Source organism: Labeo rohita, chromosome 6 (genome assembly GCF_022985175.1).
Source record: "Labeo rohita strain BAU-BD-2019 chromosome 6, IGBB_LRoh.1.0, whole genome shotgun sequence".
In the NCBI taxonomy this organism is placed as follows: Eukaryota; Metazoa; Chordata; class Actinopteri; order Cypriniformes; family Cyprinidae; genus Labeo; species Labeo rohita.
Genome location: NC_066874.1, coordinates 29,341,018 through 29,366,874, shown reverse-complemented (window position 1 = coordinate 29,366,874; position 25,857 = coordinate 29,341,018). Strand labels below are relative to the sequence as shown.

General features: G+C 34.4%; 2 protein-coding genes across 16 annotated transcripts in view; one reads left to right on the top strand and one right to left on the bottom strand.

Annotated features, from left to right (window-relative positions):
• rap1gapb (RAP1 GTPase activating protein b) overlaps positions 1 to 6,503 on the top strand; it is a 93,898-nt gene extending 87,395 nt beyond the window's left edge. For 12 of the 14 annotated variants that reach the window (XM_051111433.1, XM_051111434.1, XM_051111427.1 and 9 more), the window contains 3 exons: positions 4,400 to 4,452; positions 4,693 to 4,745; positions 6,174 to 6,503. In XM_051111433.1, coding sequence (XP_050967390.1) covers positions 4,400 to 4,452; positions 4,693 to 4,701 — 62 coding nt within the window. In that variant the 3' untranslated portion in view covers positions 4,702 to 4,745; positions 6,174 to 6,503. Of the gene's footprint in view, positions 1 to 2,258; positions 4,354 to 4,399; positions 4,453 to 4,692; positions 4,746 to 6,173 lie in introns of those variants that run through there. The other 2 variants (XR_007827884.1, XM_051111425.1) reach the window with 2 other exon arrangements.
• Positions 6,504 to 9,096: 2,593 nt separating this feature from the next.
• padi2 (peptidyl arginine deiminase, type II) lies at positions 9,097 to 23,110 on the bottom strand. Of its 2 annotated transcripts, XM_051111418.1 has the most exons (17): positions 22,899 to 23,110; positions 21,224 to 21,424; positions 18,660 to 18,828; positions 17,998 to 18,067; positions 17,787 to 17,848; positions 16,222 to 16,339; positions 15,655 to 15,807; positions 15,169 to 15,359; positions 14,870 to 14,973; positions 14,298 to 14,409; positions 13,187 to 13,294; positions 12,653 to 12,804; positions 12,390 to 12,537; positions 11,752 to 11,845; positions 11,595 to 11,668; positions 10,533 to 10,670; positions 9,097 to 10,071 (listed from the first exon to the last, which is right to left on the bottom strand). In XM_051111418.1, exons 1-17 carry the CDS (start codon positions 23,069 to 23,071, stop codon positions 9,838 to 9,840), a joined length of 2,301 nt encoding a protein of 766 aa, XP_050967375.1. In that variant the 5' UTR covers positions 23,072 to 23,110; the 3' UTR covers positions 9,097 to 9,837. The 2 variants fall into 2 exon arrangements, with proteins under 2 accessions (XP_050967375.1, XP_050967376.1); XM_051111419.1 differs by lacking the exon at positions 21,224 to 21,424.
• Between the last annotated feature and the right edge of the window lie 2,747 nt (positions 23,111 to 25,857).

The following is a 25,857-nucleotide window of genomic DNA, read 5'->3' as shown; positions in this document are numbered from 1 at the left end:
TGTTGGATCAGCATTGAAATTTTGATGAAAGTCAACAGCACACATTGGTAAAGACAGTGACACTGAATTTAAGAGATAATTCACTCAAAAATGAAAATTCTTTTATTAATTACTCACCCTCATGTTGTTACAAACCCGGAAGACCTTCGTTCATCTTAAGAACACAAATGAAGATTTTTTTGATGAAATCCGAGAGCTTTCTGACCCTGCATAAACAGCAGTGCAACTACCACGTTCAAGGCCCAGAAAGGTCGTAAGGACATTGTTAAAATAGTCCATGTGACATCAGTGGTTCAACTGTATTTTTATGAAGCTACGAGAATACTTTTTGTGCGCAAAGAAAACAAAAATAATGACTTCATTCACCAATGTCTTCTCTTCCACGTTTCATGTCAGTCTTTGTCACGCGTTTATGAGAGTACCATGACTCATATTTGATTTATTGTTACTGAATCTAATGCGATAAATTAATAAAAAAGTTACTGAAGTGTCTAAATAAACTATCCACAGGGTTCCCGCGGGTCCTTAAAAAGTCTTAAAAAGTCTTAAATTTAGTTTATCAAATTTAAGGTCATAAAAAGTCTTAAATTGTACAAGAAAGTCTTAATTATGATTAAGAGGTCTTAAATTTTAGGCACGGGAAGACCAGAATTGCGATACAGCTTAGTGTCACGATTAAACTTCAAAAGGCTGTGATTTCGTTAAATAAACATGAGCGCTGCGCGTTCAAAGTCCGGTGCTGAGCTGCTTTGTGTACTGCGGTTACCGGGGAAACACATGTCTGCAGTTCCGAATGCGCCATCTGCTGGCAGAGATTGAATGTGCATTTTCAATATGCCTGTTGTTTTGAGTAGGGTATTCTTACAGTACAGGAGGCTGTAGTTTCAGAACCGCATTTTTAGGACCCTGTAATTTTTTTTAAATTATTTATTTTTATTGTATTTTATTGTATTTATTTATTTGTATTATGTATGCATTAACAGCTCATACTATTTATAGCAGTAGCTATTCAATTCTGTATATTATTATTTTTAAGGAAATACTGAATTTAGTTGTTTAATTGTATACACTTAATTATTGTCCTAACCAACTCCTAATCCTAAACCTACCCCTGAAATATTTAGCCTAATTTATTTCAATATATTCTAGACTTCAGTTCATTAGCTGCTGCGCTTCATGTCTGACGTGTGACCCACTTAACAAAGTCAAGTAAACAGTAAAACAATTGCTGTACAAATTAGTGTGCTTATTAGTACTTTAATAAATTTAAAATAATTTGAATACAAATACTAATTTACAACATCCAGCAGCACAATTAACTATTTTGGACAGTTTAATGGGCTAAATGGAGATTGCTGACACCCCTTTGAACACTCAAGTTTATGTCAGCTTTTACATTAAAAATAAGATGGAAAGATTAAAAAAAAAATAAATAGTTTCAATGGATCTAGTCTTTGCATCTGTTTGATATTTCTTTGTTGAAATGGAATTGCTAGATGGCGCTGTCTCAAAAAATAGGGTCCCAGAAATGTGGTTTTGCAGGAACATAGTATTGAGGTTGTTTGTGTTCAGACCAAAGCGAAAAGCGACCCATGTTTTTACCCTGCAAACATGCAGAGCTGTAAATGTGAACTGGTGGATCAGTTAGAAGATAATTCATCATAAAAATCTAAACACTAACATGTATTTGTATGTTTTTTAAATTAATATAATAATTTATTGATAATAATTGTTTCAATTAATAAAAGGAATACTTTTTTCTATTTACTTAAAAATTGACACTTTAAAGAAATGTGAAATGTATCACTTTATAAAACCTTTTGTTTTTGTGAAAAATCTGAACTGTAAATCGTTTTTTACAGTAGTTTACACTCATTTTACAGTTTAATATTTAACCATAGACATTGCCTTACTCTGCTCACATGGTATTCATTTTATTTGTGCAGGTCTTAAAAAAGGTCTTAAAAAGTCTTAAATTTGAGCTTAAAAATCCTGCAGCAACCCTGTATCCATTTTTCTAAATTCCTAAAAAGTGCATGTATCCGGAAATTTTCTGATTACAGTTCCAACAGCATTTCTTAAAGTGCAAGTGACATGAGCGTGAGCAAGAATGTCATCACATAGCCCCAAATATTGCATCTATTACTCAATGTCTGCAGAGCACCTCGCTTTCTTTCCTTTAGCAGGGGTAAAGGCAGATGGGAATGGACAGTACACCCTCCTGATAATGATGACACTACTTATACGCTGTATTGTAGCATGTTGACTGCATGATGACCTGACCTCAGATTTGATGGTGTCTGGTGACATATGTCCTGCTTTCTGATTACTACTCAATCAGGTATTCATTTATATTCCAGAATCAGAATTAAATGTGATGATTGTAACTGATTCAGTATAGCCTGTTCCCGTTTAAACATAATCACCAAAAGCTTAACCTTGGGTTTATGAGAAAGTGACAGACTATTTGAGGTCTACAGAAGTTGATTTTGCAGCTTTAAAGACATTTTTCATAAAAAAAAAACCCTAAACTTTTTATTCTACAAGATAAACTTGTTACTTGAATGTTTATGTAGTTTCATAGAAAATGAGATTCATGTAATGGCCATAGTTTAGCAACTTAACACTTTTTGACACTTTGCCCTAGTGCTTTAATTTGATATTGAAGCGTTATTAGATTTTAAATAATCAGGTTAAATGTACATAATTTAACAGTATCATAAATATAGTTAGATTATTTTGTGTTGAGCAATTTAAAAAAGTGAATCATATTAGTATATTAACAATCTTGAATGTGACTATGTATGATGACAGAAATGCCTTTGATAACATAATGCTTTCTTTTTCAGATTTCAGAGAAACCAGCGGTCAAGATGCAAGCCAGATTTTGAAAACTTAAACTGTTGGACCATTGTTATAATGATATCAGACATCAGAAAGTGTTGTTATTTTTTTAAAGTTGTATTGCTTTTGTCTTTTTTGTCTTTTGTCATTGATTGTGGTAACTGTCAAATAAAATACATTGACTCAACTGCTGAAAGGGTGTAATTTATTGCCAAAGTTTGAAATGGTCACAAATATTCATGTTGTTTCAACAATAACTTGTTACATCAGATGGCAACACTCAACAAAAGTGATTTAGAATCAAAATCACATTAACATTAATCAAAAGATATTACCTAATGATCATTTTTGTTAATTTCAAAATTGATTCAACAGTGATGTAATGTTGATTCACTGACATTACCATTTATTATCTTTGCTGATTTCAGTATTTATTATTATTGATTATAATTAGCTGGCACAGCATCGTCTTTTAGTTTCTATTTTTCTGAAAACACTGCCTTTTTTCTAAATAAATCCACATGAAATGAAGTGAACAAAGAACCTAGTTCTTACTGACACAGTCTGGATCTTCATTAAAAATAAACTTCATCCACTCTTTCCTAATGTTTGGATCAGAAGGAAGGCACTGCTTTTTTTGGCACTGTACAGCGTGTTCAGAGCCGTCTTTATAATTTGGTTTCCGTGTAGAAATGCATTTTTCTTTCTCGTTATTTACTGTGGCAGACTGGCTTCAATATAGGCTGATTTTAGACTAAGGAGAAGATTAAGAGTTCTGCAATGACCTCTAATATGTCAAATGATCATGGGAATTTTGAGTTCATGACCCTGTCTAACAACAGTGATGTAGAATCAGTCATAGTGTAATTTTCTGAATGATGACTTCAGTGTTGATTCAACAGGAGTGATGTAGTAGAATCATTACTGAGATTTTTATTGCTGGAATCTCACCATTGTTTCTAAACTAACTGTGGATGCGAAAGTGATATTAAACCAACATTACCTCATAACATTTATTCAATGACATTGATTTTTTTGCAAAAGTGATATTGAACCAACATTGTGTAATGTTATTTGAATGCATTTAGTGTTGATGCGTCAACAGTATAATATTATTTCAGTGACTGCATGCTGTCTGGATTTCCAACAATGGCAAGGTCAAGTTTTTGGTTCTCAGAGATAAAGGCGTCTGCCAAATGTATAATGTAAATGATATGCTCCAAACAAAGAGATAAATATAATGAATCACAAACAAAATAACCATCCCGTTGTGGTATTGTCTTAAATCTTCATTTTGCTTTAAGCAGTTTCACTCAGAAGTGAGATAAAATAAACAGGAAGACTGGAGATCTGTGTTTAGCCTGTTGCACCCATAGTTAACTATTAAAGGAAATTTGTAACTCCATTGTACTTTAGTCTGTGTAGTGTGAGCAAATTCTGACTCATAAAGCCAATAATATTAGTATTATTGACATACCGTTATGTATTAATATTCTGAATTAGCTTTTTATTTTGTTTCAGTTTTAGTAATTCTATGTTTCTTGTTTCACTCTAGGTCCCTTTCGACAGCACTCTGAACCTCGTCCAAAAACAGAAAGGCAACACTCGGTAAGAGGAACATGGTAGTCATAAAAATGCCATTTATATAATCCTACATGCAGAGCGCAATAAAAATGTCTCGTAAAGAGCATGGAAAATAAATGATGAAATGGATTACAGGAAAACTAAACTGCTAACATGTTTATAGCATGACCCTTTCTCTCCGTACCTGCATAATTGCTCTTGAACATCAGATCTAATGTGTTTTTTCTTTGTATTTGTTTTGTTCTGTGTGTCTGTCCTACACAGAACTGCTAGCTGTCCTGTAGGCTGTAGATGACTTCATGGATGTCCATCAACAGGTTAGGAACAGAAAAAATCTTGTCAGTTCCAATAGCCTTGTGGTTAATGCGTCGACATACAGCGCAACTGTGCTCATGGCGACCTGAGTTTGATTCCCGCATTTAATTCCATACATAGTCTAATAAGTGCTCAAGTGCACCGGCAGATGTAATAATTATGAATGTGTCAGGGAAAAACAGCAAGAAGACTGCATTATATAGATATAGATAATTTTTCATGTCTGTAAGGCAAGTATACATGGAGTTTCAGAGTTTCGCACTCAAGTTCACAGAGACATACAGCGCATCCTGTTTGCTTTCATTATTTTACAAAAGCGCAACGTTTCGTTGTTAAACTGAGTGCACAGAAATAAACATAGAGTATTTATAGATTCGAAAGATGTATTACTTTTATCTGTATGACTGAAAATGATGGAGTATTTTAAGTGCAAGTGGCCACACTGGCTTCTCCATCTGTCATGCAGGGAGCGCATTACTGTTCAGCTTCACACTCCGCACAGACACTTTAATAGTGCACATTTTTCTGGGTTAACATTAGATTGAGCTGCCATGTAAAGTTGCTGCTACTTGCATATTTTAGATGAAAAGCCATATTTGAGATCGATGAATGTACTGTATTACCACATAGAGCAGCTGTTAATCATCTGTCTGTCACGAACTGCATGACTTTGCCACTTCATGTGGATTTTTTTTTCTGCAACAAATACATTTTTGGTCGACCAAGCCTCTTCTCGTTGACTATTAGTGGCATTCCTGCTAATAACCCAGCTCCTGTGATGTCTATTAATCAAAGAACAAAAGAAAAAGAGGAAATCAAAAACTTTTGTAGCTTTAAGGATTTATCTATATTTTAATTTAGTTTTTAGTGTTTGATTCATTCAATCTCTGTATATTTCCTACATGCTGAAGGGCACAGGTAAATAATGGGTTTATGTGAGGATTGTTTTATATTCACTTAAATTAGAAGTTGTTATTTTTTAAGTCTAATAAATGTTAAAATTGATAGCTCTCAATTATACTGTAATGTTAAATGGTTAGGAAAAAACAGTGTTGCCAAGTCCACGGTTTTTCCACGGAATTGGGCTACTTTAACATTGTTGCCGTGGGTTGTTTTTTGGGGAACCACGCCAAAAGTTTTTATTTTACCCCCCGGCAACACAATTGGGCTACTTTTGGGCTAGTTTTGAGTAGTAATTGGGTGGGTTTTGTTGTGAAAACCTGGCAACCCTGAAAAAAAAAAAAACTATTTCCAAGAGACATCAATAATATTGGTATCAGTGATACTTGCCTTCGGTCGTAAAATTTACGTTTGAAGACTGAATGTGAAATTATTTCAGTATAAAAGTATATTTAAAAACTGATTAATAGCACTGGTATGTGTATTTATAAATCATCTTGTCATTAATAATTATTATATCTTATTTTCAGCATTTTCATTAGCAGCCCTCTGCAGCAGTTGAGTTCCTGTAGAGACGCGGATGTGAAGGGGTGCGAACTGCAAGTTCCAGCCTCGAGGCGTACAGTCAGCAAGTGTGCATCAGAATATCAGCACGCTCTTGAAAGGACCTCTATCTTCTATCATGTGGCTGTTGGTCTGTAGGCAAAAAATCAAACCTGCCTGGCTTGTGTTGAAGGCTGGTACGCGTTTAGAAGAACAGAGAAGAGCTGCCAGCAGGCAGTGAATCACGCATGATTATGGCCTTATCATAGGCTGCCAGTCTTTCTTTCTTTCCATCATTGTTTTTTTTTTTTTCAATAGCGGCCCTCATTGTGTGGGTTTGGGTTTTATTTGTCATATTTATTTGTCATATTTATTTATTTATTACCACTGTGGTGAGTATGTCTTTTAGTAATGGGGGCAGTAAGTTGTCACAAGCTTTCGGTATCTTTCAGAATGACAAATGAAGATCAACCTAAACCCATCATGCTTAAAATACACGTGAATCCGCAAAGCATTGTAATACACGTCTATATGTGATTCTGTTTTGTTGCCTTTTGTGTCATGATGTGATGATGTTGACAGTGAATACAGGTAAATGTTTAATGGTGTTCTTCAGTGTAGTTCTGGTGTCAAGCACCCAAGCCATTTCAGATCCCGTCCAATAAACTAAGCGTAGGCATTATAATTTCTGATAAAATGAATAGATCAGGTGTGAGATGCTGTATACTTTTTAAATATTATTTATTAAGATGATGCTGTTTTACTGATCAACATATTTTGTATGGCCACAGCTGTTTGTGGTAAAAATGATACGTGTGTGAACTGTACACTAATGTACTAGCTTCGTATTTGTAGTTTCATGTTTTAAAGCTAGCTGTGCAGATTGAAGGGTCAGATATATTGAAGTCCTGAAGACTTTTTAGCTTAATATGACAGGTGAGCAATATGAATGTAAAACTGCGGACGCGTCATAATGCATACGGACTAAAAACACTAGGTCAGAATGTTGGGCATTCTGTTTTGTTTTCAAACACAAATACACATTTTATTCATGTTAAGATTTTATTATGTTGAGAACAAAAAATGACCATTTCAAATCATACAGTTGAAGTCAAAAATTGACATACACCTTGCACAATCTGCAAAAATGTTCATTATTAGACCAAAATAAGAGGGATCATACAAAATGCATGTTATGGTTTTTTAATTTAGTACTGACCTGAATAAGATATTTCACATAAAAGACATTTACATATAGTCCACAAGAGAAAATAATAGTTGAATTTATAAAAATGAGCCTGTTCAAAAGTTTACCTGTGCTTGGTTTCTAATACTTTTTTTTTTTGTTTAGTGATAGTTGTTCATGAGTCCCTTGTTTGTCCTAAACAGTTAAACTGCCTGCTGTTCTTCACAAAAATCCTTCAGGTCCCACAAATTCTTTGGGTTTTCAGCATTTTTGTGTATTTGAACCTTTTCCAATAATGACTATGATTTAGAGATCCATCTTTTCCACACTGAGGACAACTGAGGGACTATGCAACTATTACAGGAGGTTCAAATTTGAAGATCAGGATAAATTTAACTTATTTTGTCCCCTGGGAAACATGTAAGTGTCTTCTGTAGCTTCTGAAGAACAGTGGCAACTGAAAAAATAAGATATTAATGCAAAAGAAGAAAAATGTACACATCTTCATTCTGTTCAAAAGTTTTCACCCCCAGCTCTTAATGCTTTGTTTTTTCTTCTGGCGCATCAGTGAGTGTTTAAACCTTCTGTAATAGTTGCATATGAGTCCCTCAGTTGTCCTCAGTGTCAAAAGATGGATGTCAAAATCATACAGTCATTCTTGGAAAGGGTTCAAATACACAAAAATGCTGAAAAACCAATGAATTTGTGAAACCTGAAGGGAAACTGTTCAGGACAAACAAGGGACTCATAAACTATCACTAAACAAACAAACAAAAAAACACACAGCTGTGGATCATTCAGTTAACAACACAGTATTAAGAATCAAGTGTATGTAAACTTTTGAACGTGATCATTTTTATAAATTCAACTATTATTTTCTCTTGTGGACTATATGTAAATGTATTTTATGTGAAATATCTTATTCAGGTCAGTACTAAATAAAAAATACCATGCATTTTATATGACCCCTCCTATTTTGGTAAACAATTCACATTTTACAGATTCTGCAAGGTGTATGTAAACTTTTGACTTCACTGTGTATATATTCATTATAATGATATTGTACTGTGATGTTAATGCTATCCGTTAGCATTCCTATTCATCTCATTGGCTTATGGGATACAGGCTTTTTTTAGCCAATCACATGAGCTGTAAATGTGGTGAATTACTCTAAGCAGTTATCCTCAGCTAAAAGTCTCTGGTGAAATATCTACTCTATTAATATGAAATATTTGCAATCCATGTCAGTTGCAGAAACTGTTTGTTCAGAGTACAATACTACTTTTAGAGCTACTTGAAATACCATTGTTTTTAATGTATATGATACTTATTTTGAAGAATAACATGAAAAATGGCATTACTAAAACATTACCAAGTCCCAGTTCACTTCTTGTTTGAAAAAGCACAGTAGAATTTTTTAGAGAGATTTTTCGCTCATAAATAATGCTGTTCGGGTGGACACTTAGAAAGTGTATATGGAGAAGGGAAAAATATTTTTGAGCGGCTGAATCTATACTTCAGCCTAAGTTACTGCTGATCGGTCGAACTGTATATAATGCGTTTGCACATGCTAGTGACATTAAGCACAAACTCATTCCAAACAAACACCGACTGCTTTCTGCAAGTGATTGTGTTCTTCTTTACAAGTGCTTATTATACTACTTTTATGAAATGTTTCACTGTAAATAATACATTTTCTCCTTTTTGTAATAAAACAAAAGAAATTGTGTTCAATTAAATGTTTATTGCTGTAATGTACATTATTATGAAAAAATGCACACCCAAAACAATCACCAATTACAAAAGCAAAAAATTCAGTTGTTATTAGCAAAGCAACAGAGAAACCCAGTACAGTTTTTAAACTTTTTTTTTTGTTAGAAAAGATAAACAATAGCTCTCTTGATCTGTAAGCAGTCAACATTATTTTGGAACATCTTTGAAGCATTATTTATAATTGTTAGCCCTTAATTTTCTTAGAAATCCTGAAACAGCACCACTGCAGCCTGAGGAAGAACTATACGTCTGTAAACAAGGCCTGGTTGTCAGAAGAAAGTCATAAGAACTTGACAAAATTGTCGTTTACACACACTCGTGTTGTTTCATAAGTATACGCTTTGCTCTCTTCAAGTTGCATTTGCTGAAACTCACTAGCTCTTGAATGTCAATGTGTGGGTGCAACAAAAGAGGTTTTATTATTGAACAGGCATTTACATTTCTGTCTGTTCCTTACGAAAATCTATCGTATGACTTCAGAATATTGCATAGTGATACGAATGACTTTTATGTGCTACTTTCTCATTCTTTTTTGGAGCATGACAGCACCTATGGAAAAGAGCTGCTTGTACAACACGAGGGTGAGTAAATGACAGAGTTTACATTTTTAGTATTTTGCTCTACGCATTGTTTATTGCTAGGACTAACTAGTTTAAATCTTTAATAGGCACTTGACAGGTCTACCCTCTCTATCACAGCTCTACGTTCCACCATTTGAAAGGCGATGGTTCTCGACGAACATTGGAACCGCAGTGAATTTCACCCAGGAGTTTGTGGTATGGGGCAAAGTCGTCAATAAAGTTGCATTTGAGCCCCAGAGGCTCCAGAAGAGAGGACACCTCTGTCTCCAAAGCACACTTGCCATTCACCTGCGGCCCGAACGGTTTTGGGATGCCCAGCTGATCTCCCAACACAATCATGTTAACCTGAGGGTAAATAGAGGTAATGCATCAAAACAGAGGTCAAAAGTAATGGGAAAACTATGATCAGATTACTCAAGTAGCTTATTATGCATGATTGTAGAATATTAATAAGCATTTGGTAGGATAGGTGAATGATACTTTATGCACTTTTTCAAGAATAATAATAGTTATCAGTGATTCTTGAGCAGTGAATCAGCATATTACAATCATTTCTGAAAGATCATGTGACTGAAGACTGGAGTAATGATGCTGAAAATACAGCTTTGCATCACAGGAATGAATTACATTTTAAAATATATTCAAACAGACGTAATATTTTACAATATCACTGTATTTCTGATCAAAATAAATGCAGTCTTGATGAGAAGAAGAGAATCTATTAACCCAAAACTTGAACTCTAGTGTTTTGACTGTTAAAAGAAAAATCAAATAGTTAAAATGTGAGTGGACTTTCCGTGCCGTACCATGTCGGGATAGTAAGCCACAGCTCTAGTGCCTGATTTCTCTTCTATCATTTTAAACAGGATGGGTAAATCAATGATGTCCTCTTCTTCCAAACCCAGCTCTTTCTTCAGCACGTCCCTGTTCCAGTCAATACAGTTCTGAGTGAAAGATTAGAGGAAGCCAGTGTTATTCTTTCCAATAAAAAAAAACGATTTGTGAATCTGGGTACTAAATTCTAGGCACAGTTTGGACACAAAACGGATCTTAAAGGAGAAGTCCGCTTTCAAAACAAAGATTCACATATAATGTACTCACCCCCTTGTCATCCAAGATTATTATTTTTCTTCAGTCGTAAAAAAAAAAATTTTTTTGAGGAAAACATTTCTGCATTTTTCTCCATATAATGGACTGATATGGTGCCCCAAGTTTGAACTTCCAAAATGCAGTTTAAATACGGTTGTAAACGATCCCAGCCGAGTAAGAAAGGTCTTATCTAGCGAAACAATCGGTTATTTTCATTAAAAAAAAAATAAAATTTAAATACCTTTTAATCTCAAACGCTCGTCTTGCCTTTCTCTCCCTGAGCTCTGTGTATTCTAACTCAAGACAGTTAGGGTATGTCGAAAAACTCCAATCGTATTTTCTCCGTCAACTTCAAAAATCATTTCAAAATCATCCTACATCGCTGCAGAAGTTCCGACCCAGTCTTTGCAAAGTGAACATGCAAAAAAGATCAAACATCCTTAACAAAAAAGGTAAAACAGTGATTTTGAAGTCGAGGGAGAACATGAGATGGGAGTTTTTTCGACATACCCTAACTGTCATGAACCGGAACAAAAACAGTCCAAGCAGAGTAAGACAAGACGAGCGTTTGGCATTAAAAAGTATATAAATTGTATTTTTTAAAAATGAAAATAACAGATCGTTTCGCTAGATAAGACCCTTCTTCCTCGGCTAGGATCGTTTGAAGCCGCATTAAATTATTAATGCTGAGTAAGGCTGAGTAAATTATTTGAAAATAGTGGAAGTGGAAGTGGACTTCTCCTTTAATGTTGAGTGTGAATTTCTTGTAATTGACTGACCTGCACGTATCTGTTTCCAGCCTGTAGTTTTGTGTCATTCACAATCTCATTTACAGTGATGGCCTCTGGCAAACCTGTTCAGATAAAACCATTAGCTAGAATATAAACTGCGGTGGATGGAAAACTTCTTTTAAACAGAAAATGAGTTAGTGTTTACCTGGAAACATTTTTTCTTTTCCGTATCCTTGTTTTTCTAAGCTTTTGAAAATTTTGTATCCAGCATCAGGGCTAGCCAGCAGCAACCGGAATTTCTGAACAAACCATTACAGTTAACACTGTTTTGTTAATATGGCTATGTTTAGAATAAAGTACATAAAGGACATAAAGTCTTAAAGGCACAGTTCACAAAAATTACACTGTCATTAATTACTCACTCTCATGTCATTCCAAACCCATAAGACCTTCGTTCATCTTCAGAACACAAATCAAGATATTCTGGATAAGATCCAAGAGCTTTCTGAACATGCATAGACAGCAATGCAACTGAAATGTTCCCAGGCCCAGAAAGGTAGTAAGGACATTGTTAAAATAGTCCATGTGACATCATTGGTTCAACTGTAATTTTACGAGAATACTTTTTGTGCGCAAGGAAAACATACATTGCCGTCTATGCAGAATCAGAAAGCTCTTGGATTTCATCAAAAATTAGTGTTCTGAAAATGAACAAAGGTCTTACGGGTTTGGAAAAAAATAAGGATGAGTAATTAATGACAGAATGTTCATTTTTGGGTAAACTATCCCTTTAAATGTTCTGTTCTGGTAGTGTATTGTAGTATTCTGAACATATCTGTTTACCTTCCGGTCAGGGGCTGGAACAAAGGTCATAAACTCATCCACATGACCCACAACTAGCCAATCAGAGTACAGCGCTATTGGCTCCTGAACCTTTTGTGCCCACAGGAAGTCCTGGACAACTTTGGTCATGTTGCGGCCACGCGTTGCTCTTCAAATTATAAACAAATATTCTCTTTGAATCTTTTAGGTAATTGTTTATTTGATCGACATCTCAAACAAAAGTCTAGTGGTTACTGTTAGAAGAGTAGAGTTGTGGTACTTACGTAGGGAAGGCCACTCCGATGATGATCCTACCAAGTGGGTAATTTTTCCCATTCACTGTGACCGGTGGACTAACCTCCAGGTTACCGAAGGAGTCTAGACTGGTCACCTTCTCATTCAAAGCATACCGTGTCACGTACCCAAAGTCTGGCCCCTGTGACACAGTGTTTTAGTGTTTCTATATATCAGGGGTGCCCAAACTCGGGCCTGGAGGGCCGGTGTCCTGCAGAGTTTAGCTCTAACTTGCCTCAACACACCTGCCGGGAAGTTTCTAGTGTGACTAGTCAGAGCTTGATTAGCTGGTTTAGGTGTGTCTAATTGGGATTGGAGCTAAACTCTGCAGGACACTGGCCCTCCAGAACCAAGTTTGGGCACCCCTGCTATACATCTTTAGATTAGTATGTGATCATATTTTGATGCCAGTGTGGGTTTGGATTAACATTGGAGGAAAAGTTGGTAAGTAAATGATCATTTTGGGTTAAATTTGAAAAGAAAGTGATTTATTTTTTTTTAGTTGAGTTATTGGTCCGACTAACCAGAATGGAATTGTAGGGGAACTCCTGAAGGTCTCCATCACGAGGAGAGTCCAATACAACAGGGAACCGATGATGGGGAGAGTCAATGTAACCAAACTCAATCTCATCCTGTGGAGAGAGAAAGAGATGAGTGTGTCGGTAGGAATTACTCATCTCTTATGACTGTCACCTGATGTGCTTGTCTGGTTAGACTCATAATACAGTTAAGGTCAAAAGTTTACATACACCTTGCAGAATCAGCAAAATATAAATTATTTTACCAAAATATGAGGGCATGCATGTTATGTTTTTATTCAGTGCTGACCTAAATAAGATATTTAACATTAAAGACATTTACATATAGTCCACAAGAGAAAATAATAGTTGAATTTATAAAAATGACCCTGTTCAAAAGTTTACATGCACTTGATTCTTAATACTCAATGATCCACAGCTGTTTTTTTTTTGTTTGTTTGTTTGTTTAGTGATAGTTGTTCATGAGTCCCTTGTTTGTCCTGAACAGTTAAACTGCCTGCTGTTCCTCTCCTTCAGGTTCCACAAATTATTTGGTTTTTCAGCATTTTTGTGTATTTGAACCCTTTCCAACAATGATTTTATGATTCTGAGATCCATCTTTTCACACTGAGGACAACTGAGGGACTCATATGCAACTATTACAGAAGGTTCAAATGCTAAATTATGCTCCAGGAGGAAACACAATGCATTAAGAGCCAGGGGGTAAACACTTTTTGAATTTGAAGATCAGGGTAAATTTGACTTATTTTGTCTTCTGGAATACACTTAAGTATTTTTGTAGCTTCTGAAGGGCAGTACTAAATGAAAAAATATGATTTTTAGGCAAAATAAGAAAAATGTACACATCTTCATTCTATTCAAAAGTTTGCACCCTATTTCTCAATATATTGACAACAGTTGCTGAATATTTTTGTGCAAACTGATTTTTCAAGATTTTTTAATGAATAGAAAGTTCAAAAAAGCATTTATTTGAATTTTTTTAAAAATGAGCTTTTGTAATAAATGTCAGTTTTGATCAACTTAATGAATTCTTGTTGTATAAAAGTATTAATTTCTTCTAAAAATCTATAATTTTTGATTAGTTAATTTCACTGACCTGTATCCAGCGGTCACCTCGGTTCATGTACTCATAACATATTTTCAGTTTGTAGCCACACCTGTCCACCAGGTTCTCTATGCTGTTCAAGAAGGTGGTGTTATCTTTAGTGCTGTGAGAAAGACAAAACAGTCAGCAGTCACCATGACTAACAAAATAAAAGAATGAGTAGTAAAAAAATACTTGGAAATATCTGTATCCATTCCTGGAAAATGGCATTATTTGTTATATGTGACCCTGGACCACAAAACCAGTCACAAGGGTCCATTTTTTGAAATTGAGATCATCTGAAAGTTGAATAAATAAGCTTTCCATTGATGTATGGTTTGTTAGGACAATATTTAAAATACAACTGTTTAAAAATCTGGAATCAGAGGGAGCAAAAATATTGAGAAAAACACCTTTAAAGTTGTCCAGATGAAGTTCTTGGCAATGCATATTACTAATCAAAAATTATTTTGATATTTTCTAATGATTTTTGGCATAAAAGAAAAATGTATAATTTTGACCCACACAATGTATTGTTGGCTATTGCTACAGATATACCCGTGATAAAGCTTTGACTGAATCACCTGCACACATACACCTCCACAGGTTTGAGGGTGTTTGGGGTCATGATCCAGGGAGAAATGTGAAATACTACTCGATCTGTAAAGACGGGAGATTCAGGGAAGCCCTTTGAGAAAATAATAACAAGTGTAATTAGTATTAGAGAATTATGCTACCTAAATAAACTTTATTTCATTCATTTATAGTCATTTTATAGAAGAGTGTTATAGTGTACCTTTTATTTCAAAACTGGAATAGTTATTTAACTAAGTAAAAGAACAAAGCGTTAGACGTCCTACAGGTTGCATGAGAGATCACTAACCTTGGCAGAGGGCTCTGTTAGACTAAGGTTGATAGTGATGAGCCCATCAAAATCTTTATCAGGGAAGCGAAGACCCTCTGCAAACAACTCCAGTTCACTTTTGCCTCCCAGATAGGGCACTTCCTGTGTCAGCTTGCCCCTTCCCACTACAATCATGTAATCTTTCAGGAACAAATTCAGGAGTTGATACTCTGGTACAAGAAAGAGAAGCCAGATATATACCAATGTTTTTCTTAATGCATCATAAAATTCACATTCACATGCTTGTAAAATTACAGTATACATTTTCAAACCTATTTTCCCCAAATAACTTCCATACAGTATTTATATGCTGCATGATGTTTTTTTTCTAGTGGAAAACAAACTAAAAATGTGCAAAAGTTCATACTAAACACTATACAAGCTCCAAAAAAACATTGTTCTTCAAAAATATATTCTTAAAATATTTTATTGTATATTATATCAAATATTATTTTATTCACTCACTCAACGTGTTGTCCATTTTTGCCTTTGTCCGAGGTCTAAAGACTCTTACGTTCTCCGAAGCGGTCTGTGAGATGTGCATGGTCAGTTTATAGCCTTCAGGAAGTTCAGCTGGACCGTTGGTTCGCAGGATCATCTTGGACATGTCCTGCAAATCTGCCATCCCCCCCAAAAAAACTTTATTTCCACAGCATGACATTTGAGGAACAGAGTCAGATGTTAACTAAGCTAACAGTTCAATATGCACAGAACAACTGGGTGAAATTGTGCATTTAATTAAAAATTTTATGGATGCTATTTTTCATTAATATTTATCAGTACTGAATCTCAACTTGATTTAAATTTAAGAAAAAGGTAAAACATTTTCATTGGAGTTGCAATGCATTCTGGCCAAACCGGGTTGATAATGAATTAATAATAAGGAAGCATTACTATGCGTGCCTACAATGTTTAAAAATGGTATGTACACAGCACACCGGGGTTTGGTGCAAAGTCTATTTACACTTAATGAATGTCTGCGGTGAGACTTTAATCCCTCCCATTTCTAATAGCAGACCTGCTCAGACTCACCCGAGACTTTACTGATCTCTTCAACCTCACTGTCCACTTTCTTACTGTATTTGGTCTCTGAGTCACAGTTGACCAGCAGAATTGCACCATGGCCCTTAGGACCCCACTTCCACGATCCCTAGAGCCAAAATGCAATACTATCACACATTCTTCAAATTAAACTCTTCAATATTTACAATAGCACTATGCTGTTGGAAAAAGATACTTCAAAAGTTATGGGAGCCTGTTTCTGCTACAGATTAAAAAAACACTTTTAATTTCACAACTCAGACTTTGTTTCTCACAGTTCTGAAAATGTTCAAATCAGAATTCTGTGAAAAAAAGAATTCAGATATCTTATAAAATTCTGAGATAAATTTTGCAATTCTGAGTTTTATTCAGAGTATTCAGATTTTTTTTTTGCAATTCTGAGTTTACATCATAGAATTCTGAGTTATATCTCACAATTCTAAGTTTTTTTGCAATTCTGAGCTTTTACTTGAAATTTTTAGTTTTATCTCACAATTCCAAGTTTGTCTCATAATTCTAATTTTTTTCCACAATTCTGAATTTATACCTTAGAATTCTGAGTTTATACTTCACCAATTTGAGTTTACATCTCAGAGTTATATCTCGCAATTTGTAAATTTGTTATTGTAAACTCTTCGTAAACTACTTCAATCAAACAAAAAGAGAATTCTTTTATCTCAGAATTCTGAGTTATATCGCACAATTCCAAGTTCGTCCCGCAATTCCGATTTTTTTTTCTGCAATTCTGAGTTGATCTTACAATTATTTTCTTCTTGCAAGTTTGTCTGGCAATTCTGAATTTACATCTCAAAATTCTGAGTTATATCTCACAATTCTGAGTTTTTTTCTGTAATTCTGAGTTTACATCTCAGAATTCAGAATTTAGATCTCACAAATCTGAGTTTCTTCTTGCAATTCTGATTTTTTTTTTTTTAAATTCTGAGTTATGTCTCACAATTCTAAGCTTTCTTTTTCTTTTTTATTCTGCAGCAGACAGGCTTCCATACCCTATTGCAGGGGTGCTCAACCCTGGTCCTGGAGATCGACTTTCCTGCAGAGTTCAGCTCCAACCCTGACCAAATACACCTGAACCAGCTAATTAGGATCACAAGGAGCGCTTGCTAATTACAGACAGGTTTGTTTGATTAGGGTTGGAACTAAACTCTGCAGGAAAGTCGATCTCCAGGAACAGGGTTGGGCACCCCTGCCCTATTGGCTTTGATTATATTAACAAAAAGAAAAACATTAAAGACATTTTTCAAAATATCATTTTTTGCGTTCCACAGAAGTAAGTCACAGTTTTAGAATGACATGAGGGTCACTGTAAATTACAGAATGTCCATTTGAGTAAACTATCTCTTTAATATCCAAAAAAAAAATTACCATTGCCTTCACTACTATATGTCTTTATCATCTCTAAGTCTTCTAATTCATCTAAATAAATCAACTAATTAATTTTAATCCATCTCCAAGCCTGCAGCAATGATTCAAAAACAAATCTCCCCAGTATCAATGATATAGAACAGATCCCAAGAGAACGAGCAAACAAAGCTCACCTTGTTTGGATTGTTTTTCTCAATAACGCCATCTCGGTCAGCATCTACGTCCAGAGATATCTCTGCAAGGGAACAGAGAAAACATGACAGTTGCTTGTTCCACAGTCCTACCCGCATGAGAATGTTTACAGTTACACCACAGACACTGTTTACATAAGCATTATTCGTAAACACAGGCGTAGGTCACAAAACGAAAACATCTGAGACGTACCGACAGCTGTTAGATGCAGCACAGCGTCCCCGAGCGACTCCGTTTTCTCTCCATAGTACCTCACAGAGAGCTGAAACACAACAGACAGAAACAAGCACAAGCTGGATCACTGCAACAATTATTGTGCAATTACTGTGGTTTTCTTTGATCACTAGACTGATTCATTGCTTTATTAAGAAATGTACCAATTATACCTTCAAGCTGTCAGTGCTAGACAGTGTTGTGAAAATCGACACGTAAAACCTCAGTTTCCTGCTTAAACTAGTACCAGGGTGAACCACAGCGTGCATCAGATCAGCCAGACTGACAAGGCAAGCAGTTTCCTGTCTGCAGCTGTGGATTTCTTTCAGTTCTGTTTATTTTCTAAAGAACTACTATCTGCTTTAGCGCAGAGGCTGGTCATACATCAAGCAACGACCCAAATAAGAGTCCGACACAGAAATCCACAGGATACCCCCCGTCACATCCTCATATTCAATATTTGAGCTAGTTTGTCGCTTTTAGATATTAGAAACTAGTATTTCTGTCTCAGTTTCAAACATGTTCTCTATGTTTAAATCCAAAAATCCAAATGCGGAAAAATTCCACAGATTCTTTCTGTGTTTGCACTTAATGTAAAGATTTTTTTCGAGCACAAAGGTTATTGAATGTACTGTAGGTACCTTGCTGTCGTTTGCAGTCTCGCTGACTGTGTCCATCGTGACGATAAGAATGGAGTTTGTGGTGAGGGGGTACGGAACGGCGCTCCTGCCACTGGCCTGTGGAGTGACCTTGTAATACACGTTTGGGGTGCATTTTACTGAGAAGGATTTGGCCAGCGGTGGGGCACACCTGTAGAGAACATAGATATGTACACAAACACATTATGAATTGATCTATTTCACTGTATTTGTACCATTTCAACCCCAATTAATTATTTTAAATATCTTTCAAATATTTAGGGTCAGTCTTTTTTCTTTTTTTCTAATTAATACAATTCAGCAGGGATACATACAGTAAAAGACATTTTATGTTACAAATGATATATGTTTCACATAAATGCTTTTCTTTTGAACTTTCTATGGAAAAAATGCATCATGGTTTTCACCGAAAAATGACGCAGTACATCCTATTTCAACATCGATAGTAATACAGCATATTGGAAAGATTACTGAAGGATCATGTGACACTGAAGACTGAAGTAATGATGCTGAAAATTTACAGGAAAAAGGATTACTAAAATATATTAAAACTGAAAATCATTGTTTTAAATTGCAATAATACTTCACAATATTACTATTTTTTGTTACTGGCATAACCTGTAGACAATTTCATATAGTGAGAATAAAAATAAAATTCTAACTGTTAAGTTGTCAGAACTGATTCAGCGCATCAGATATCATTTCTGGTTTAACATCACTTTGGTTAGTGTGAATGGATAGATGCTTTACTCCAACTAAACAATTTTTCACACAATTATGTTATTGTAGGATTAGTAATACATGTTGTTGTTTGTTACTAATTCTAATTAGTGATTAGAATCTTCATTTAAGCATTCGACAAATAACATGACTGTATCAGTAACTGCGTTAACTTATTTAAATGCAATTTATTCTAGAAGTGATTTTGCATTAATGCCAGGCCCAGGCAAGTTGTCACATGATTTTTTACAGTCTTAATTAATGCATAAATGTTTTATAGTTTTAATTTAAGTGAAAAGCCTCTAATAGGCACCTTAATGACAGGTTCTGTTGTGACAACTTACTCCATAGAATGTGACAAAAATATGAGTTCAAAAATAAACTCTCTATGAAAACTTGATGTGACAACAGCAACAAAACATTATTAATGTTTAATACAACAATCCACCTCCTGAAATTTAAAAGTAACATTTTCTGACGCAAATTTAAAAAAAGGTCATTAAAATGGATTTAAATTAGTGATGTCACCAGTGATGACACTCCAGAACACGGCATGTTATCAACCCAAAAGTCATAATTACTGCGGTAACGGATTATTTATAATACATGTAGGATTAAATTCTATAGACAACAGGTGCTAGTCATAATGATGTTGCTGTGGAATTGTTTATTTCACTATGGACTAATAAAAAAAAGATTAAGAAAAGATCTTTTAGTAGGTTTGGAAAGTTAAAAGACAATAGCCTACAGTGGCTGTTATAAACAGAAGCATTGAGACAGAGTTCAGTGATGAATTTCAATAATGTGACAGCACAACAAGTGCATTCATCCGTCTTTGGAACTGAAAGTGGAAATTCTTCGATCAACAATCCTTCCAGCAAATATTCAGCTATACAGAACACACAGATCTATTATGACACACAAATCGATATTTGCAAATACTGAAAACTCAGTTCAAAAATGATGTCAGCAATTAATAGTTTAGAAACTTTATGAGCAGATGCCATTTTAACAGTAAGCTATGTTAAAAAAACTGTATTACATTTTAATCTTCTGTCTGCGTTATACTTCTTGTTGGTCTATGTATACACGCATCATTTTTGGTGACATTGTGTTTAGATCGACTGTTCTTATGTTTGGGTTTCCAGAGTCTATAATGATGTGCTTGTCAAAATAAAAATAGTAATTTTAAAGCGAATCCTTTGAATTTCCATTCAAATTCCTTAAGTGTGTTCCTTTGATCTAAACTAAACTCAGCGGTCAGACAGTAACAAACTTTAACCCTTTGCGCGACCTTTTAGAACCTTTTAATTAGAATTTAAACTTTGAACGTTTTAGAATTTGACACAATTGACAGTTTTTTAGAATTCTGATCACAAAGTTGAAATATAATTCAAATTAAACAACTAACAGGAATGCACCTCTGTAGCATGTAAACATACATTTTATTTATGTTTTATATCATAATGCTATGATAAAATGTAATGTACGCAATGAAAGTAAATAGAGACTGGGTCTATCAGAAGCAAACATCCTCCTTAAAGTATCCTTTTGTTCTCCACGGAAGAACAAAGAAAGTCAAACGGGTTTTGAAACAACAAAAGTAGGTATACCCTTTGCCAATTACAGGTAAATGACAGGGACTTTCGTTTTTGTGTGGACTGTCCCTTTAAATATGTCTGCTATTAAAATAGACCCCGGTTTAATTCCCTTCCCGTCGCGCTGTTTACAAACGCAAGGACGCATCCTGTGTTATTGTCCTTTTAAAATAAAACAATATTCATAAGAGTCTATTCACCTATTGCATGAAAAATAAATTCGCCCACCTGTTTACATTCACCGTCAACTGCGTTCCAAGTACATATGTCGTCCTTGTTGTTTTGTCAGTGTCAATGGTAAGTGATCGTTGAGGCATCATGGTTTGCAAAGAAGCGTCTTTCTTTGAAAGACAATTCCGTTTAACCCTTTTATGTACTTGAGATGTCACGGTGCCAAAGCCTATTGGTTGAGCGAATGCAGGTGGCTGTCTAGGAAAGTGGAAAGACTTCAGCTGACTGTAAACACCCACAACTCAGTATAGCGCCTCGCCGCCAGAGGGCGCTGTTAACACCAACTTATTCGTCCCAGTATTGCACCGTGTTGCCTGAGGATAACAAACCGGGTTTTTTTTTTTCAGTTTGCAAGCATATGATGCAAATACGATGAAAGTAAATTGATAGTAAGGGATGGCTTTGAATAAATTAATAAAAAGCAATTTAATGGTGATTTTAATATTTTTTTCTTTCATGGTGCACCGTGTGGAGGCTGCACATATTTTACTATTGAAAACTGCCTTCAGACAAGCCATTATTTTTCACCCATTATTTTACATTTAGTGTCATACTAATTGCTAAGCCTATTGGGTTGTTGTCTAGAAGCACCATTTACTGTATTTACAGTGCCGTTAAATTGCACACCTTTTTGTAGTATTACCCATAATCGTTTTTTCCCACTATTTTAGTTAATTAGCGCTAATCTTTGCGGTTTTTGTAAAAAAAAAAATGTTCCATTTTTACACAGTTCTTGATAGTAATAGTCTTTAAAGTAGTCTCTCATGCTTATCAAGGCTGCATTTATTTGATGAAAAATATCGAAAAAAAACAGTAATATTGCAAAATGTTTTTACAATATAAAATAATGTTTTTTATTTTAACATACTTTAAAATAGAATTTATTCCTGTGACGAAAAGCTGAATTTTTATCAGCTGTTACTCCAGTCTTAAGTGTCACATGATCCTTCAGAAATCATTCTAATATGCAGATTTATTATTAGAATGATCAGTGTTGGATAATATCAACAGTTGTGCTGCCAAATATTTTTTGGAACCTGTAATTTTTTTTTTTCAGGATTCTTTCATGAATAACAAGTTTAAAAAGTACAGTGTTTATTCAAAATATAAATATTTTATAACAATGTAAATTATTTATTATTAACTTTTAATAAACTTTTAATTATTAACTTAATACATCCTTGGTGAATAAAAGTATTAATTTCTTTAAAAAAAAAGAAAAGAAAAAAGAAACAATAAAAATGTACTGACCCCAAACTTTTGAATGGTAGTGTATATACATATATAAATATTATTTTTTAGATTTTTTAGTAATGAGTTCTATTTAATGCAAAGATAAGTTATAAAATAACACAATTGAGGCTTACAGAATTACCTTTAAAGTAACTGTAGTTGCTTTGTTCTCAAGAATATGATGCAGTCATAACAACTGTCAGGTGACCGTCATTTATACTTGAATTATTGTCTTTTAATTAAAAGAAAAGCATGTAATGTTTACAATTAGCACCACAATTTGTACCTTTTAAATATGCCTAATAAAACAGCTCCAACAGGTATTTACAATGTGGGCTTGGCTACTACTATCAGTTCCTCAATTCATGCAACATGCATTTAAAAAAAAACACAGACAATGAAGGAAACCAATGGATTATATTAATATTAAGTTACCTACCGGTCTACCATCACCTTAATTTCCGTACCAACAACATACACAGTTTGTGTGGGTACTTTAATTTCCAGTCGACAGGTCCGCTGAGACATGTTTGTCACATCTGCCATCATCTTTCTTTTTCGCAAACTCTGAGGTAAGCTGACTGACTTTTTTTGCTGCTGCGACATATCCATTGTTACCGACTTCCACGTCTACAGGTCTCGAATAACCTGTTTTCTTCCCTAAGAAATAGGGGTGGATAACGCAGCCGGAGACAAAAGACATGTCCTCACCTGTCCAAGAACCTGCTCAAAGCTACATATTTCAAAGCATTTTCCTAGAGAGCGTTGAAAAGAAAAGCCAAACGGATTAAACTACGTGTTTATTGAATAACAATGGCTAATGAGTTGCTCAGTAAAAATGTAAATATGGTTTACACAGATGGTTGCTGAATAAGTCTGCAAGACAGTATTACTTCAAAGCAGGCCTATTGCTGATGCATGTGAAATAGTGTTTGTGTAACATTATGAAACCAGCTTTCTCAATTAAAATGCTAGTAAGCATTATTAATTGCAATATTAGGTAACTAGTAACAAAAACAAGTAACAATTTGTAAAACAAGTAACTATTTTTGACATGACACAGTACCTGCCCTACTGATTTTTTTTTCTGAAGATAACCTGATATCCTTTTTTTGTCTGCCAAATTCTGTCAAAATGTAAATATATATATATATATATATATATATATTAAGAACAAATGCTTTTACTGCAAATGGCAAAATTTATGGATTAAACATCCAGGCAATTAATAATTTTTTTTGTTTTATAAATCATTATAAAATGATTATTAGTTTTAATTGGACCCTTATGTTTCAAAACAAGACCTTTTTTAACACCTCATCTTTTAACTTTCTTTAGCCTATTTAAGCAAATAGTCTTTTAAATAATATGGATTTGTTAGACACACACACACACACGAATGCGTGCGTTTTGCTATCCTTGTGGGGACTCTCTATAGGTGTAATGTTTTTTTCTCTTCGCCCTATACCAACCCTGTACCATAAAACTACCCCTCACAGAAAACTTACTGCATTTTTACACTCTCAAAAAAGTTATTCTGAATGATTTATGAGCTTGTTTCCCCATAGGGACCTCAATTTAGGTCCCCACGGGGACACAAATCTCCATAAATCTGTGTGTATTCAGGTTTAGGTCCCCACCACATACACATTTTTACAAACAAACTTTTTTGTTATCTGCTTTCTCCACAAAAAAACATACAATTAACTTGTCTGGGCAATTCTGGTATGAAGTTTACCTGCAGGCTTCATTTCTGCAAGCACTAACATTTGAGATGTGTAAATGTGTCTGTTCATGTCAAAGCAGACAGGTTTAGTATTTTTTACACTATGGAACCCAGTTTACAACATGCTTTAAAAGTTTCTTTCATCATGTTTATTTGATTTTTTTTAAATATAGCTAATGGTTTCTGTCATATATTGATTTACAGTAAATGTAATATGTGACCATGGACCACAAAACCCTTCATAAGTAGCACGGGTATATTTGTAGCAATAGCCAACAGTACATTGTTTGGTTCAAAATGATCGATTTTTCTTGCCAAAAATCATTAGGATATTACTTAAAGATCATGTTCCGTGAAGATAATTAGTAAAATTCTTACCGTAAATATATCAAAACTTCATTTTTGATTAGCGCATTGCTCAGAACTTCATTTGGACAACTTTAAAGGCGATTTTCTCAATATTTTCATTTTTTTGCACCCTCAGATTCCAGATTTTCAAATAGTTGTATATAGTAGGCCAAATATTGTCCTATCCTAACAAACCATACATCAATGGAAAGATTATTTATTCAGCTTATTTGTTGTGTTTCTTCATGCCATTCCAGAGAGACTGGATGATGAGCTCAGATGTCTGTGTGGAGCACTGGCTGTTGTCAGACTCCTTGTGCCAGGGTTGCCAACTTCTAAGTTCAGCTGGGAGTGAGATTTTTGTTTTGTTTTGTTGTGGAGTCGGGGGTTGGGAGGGGGTGGCGATCCAAATTCCATACCTATTTATATGTATATACTGTACATATAAGGGGATAAAACTGCAGCTGAATACTTTTTAGCACCATTTTAAACTTGCTTGCTTGCATTCATTGTGTGTACTTATACGAGTATTATTAAAAAAAGGATGTTATTAACTTTTTAAATTTCACATTAAAAATATAGTGTTTAAAATATATTTAAGTATAAATATTTATTCAAATGAAAGACTTAAAAATAAGTAAGCAGCTATGACCTGCAATATTCTAGATACATGTATATTTAGTAAAAAGCCATACAGGTACCTAGTGGGTAAACCATGGCATTACAAATGAAAATGATTTTTTTTTTCAGACCACAAAATGACTCCGATTTGCCTCCTTGCATTGGAATTTAAAACCCTTTTCTCTATTTAACCTTAAATACTACACTAATTGTAATATAAGTAATTGAAATATAAAATAATATAGAACATTTATTTAACTGAAAAATAGTTAAGCTGTATGGTCACGTTATAAATAAGCAATACCTAAGGGTTAAATACATACATATTAACTCTTACGAAAATGAACCATGGTTTTATAGTAAAAGTGTAGTAACCATGTTTTTTGTGCACTGATTACCATTTGTATAACCATAGTTTTACTACAAATGCCATGGTTAAACTATGGTTAGTGTAGCAAGACCATGATTAATTAGTGGTTACCATGGTTTAACTATAGAAACTATGTTTTTTTCCTTTTATTTGTAGTAAAACCATGTTCAGTTTTCGTAAGGGTTGCTTCTCCATCACTCTCCAGAATAAAATTATACTGTAAACGTTATCGACGTAAAAATCAATGCATAATGTGCTGTAACATTTACCAAAAATTGCTGCAAATACATGTATAGTGAAGCTGTCGTCTCTATCCTACTTTAACACATTCAA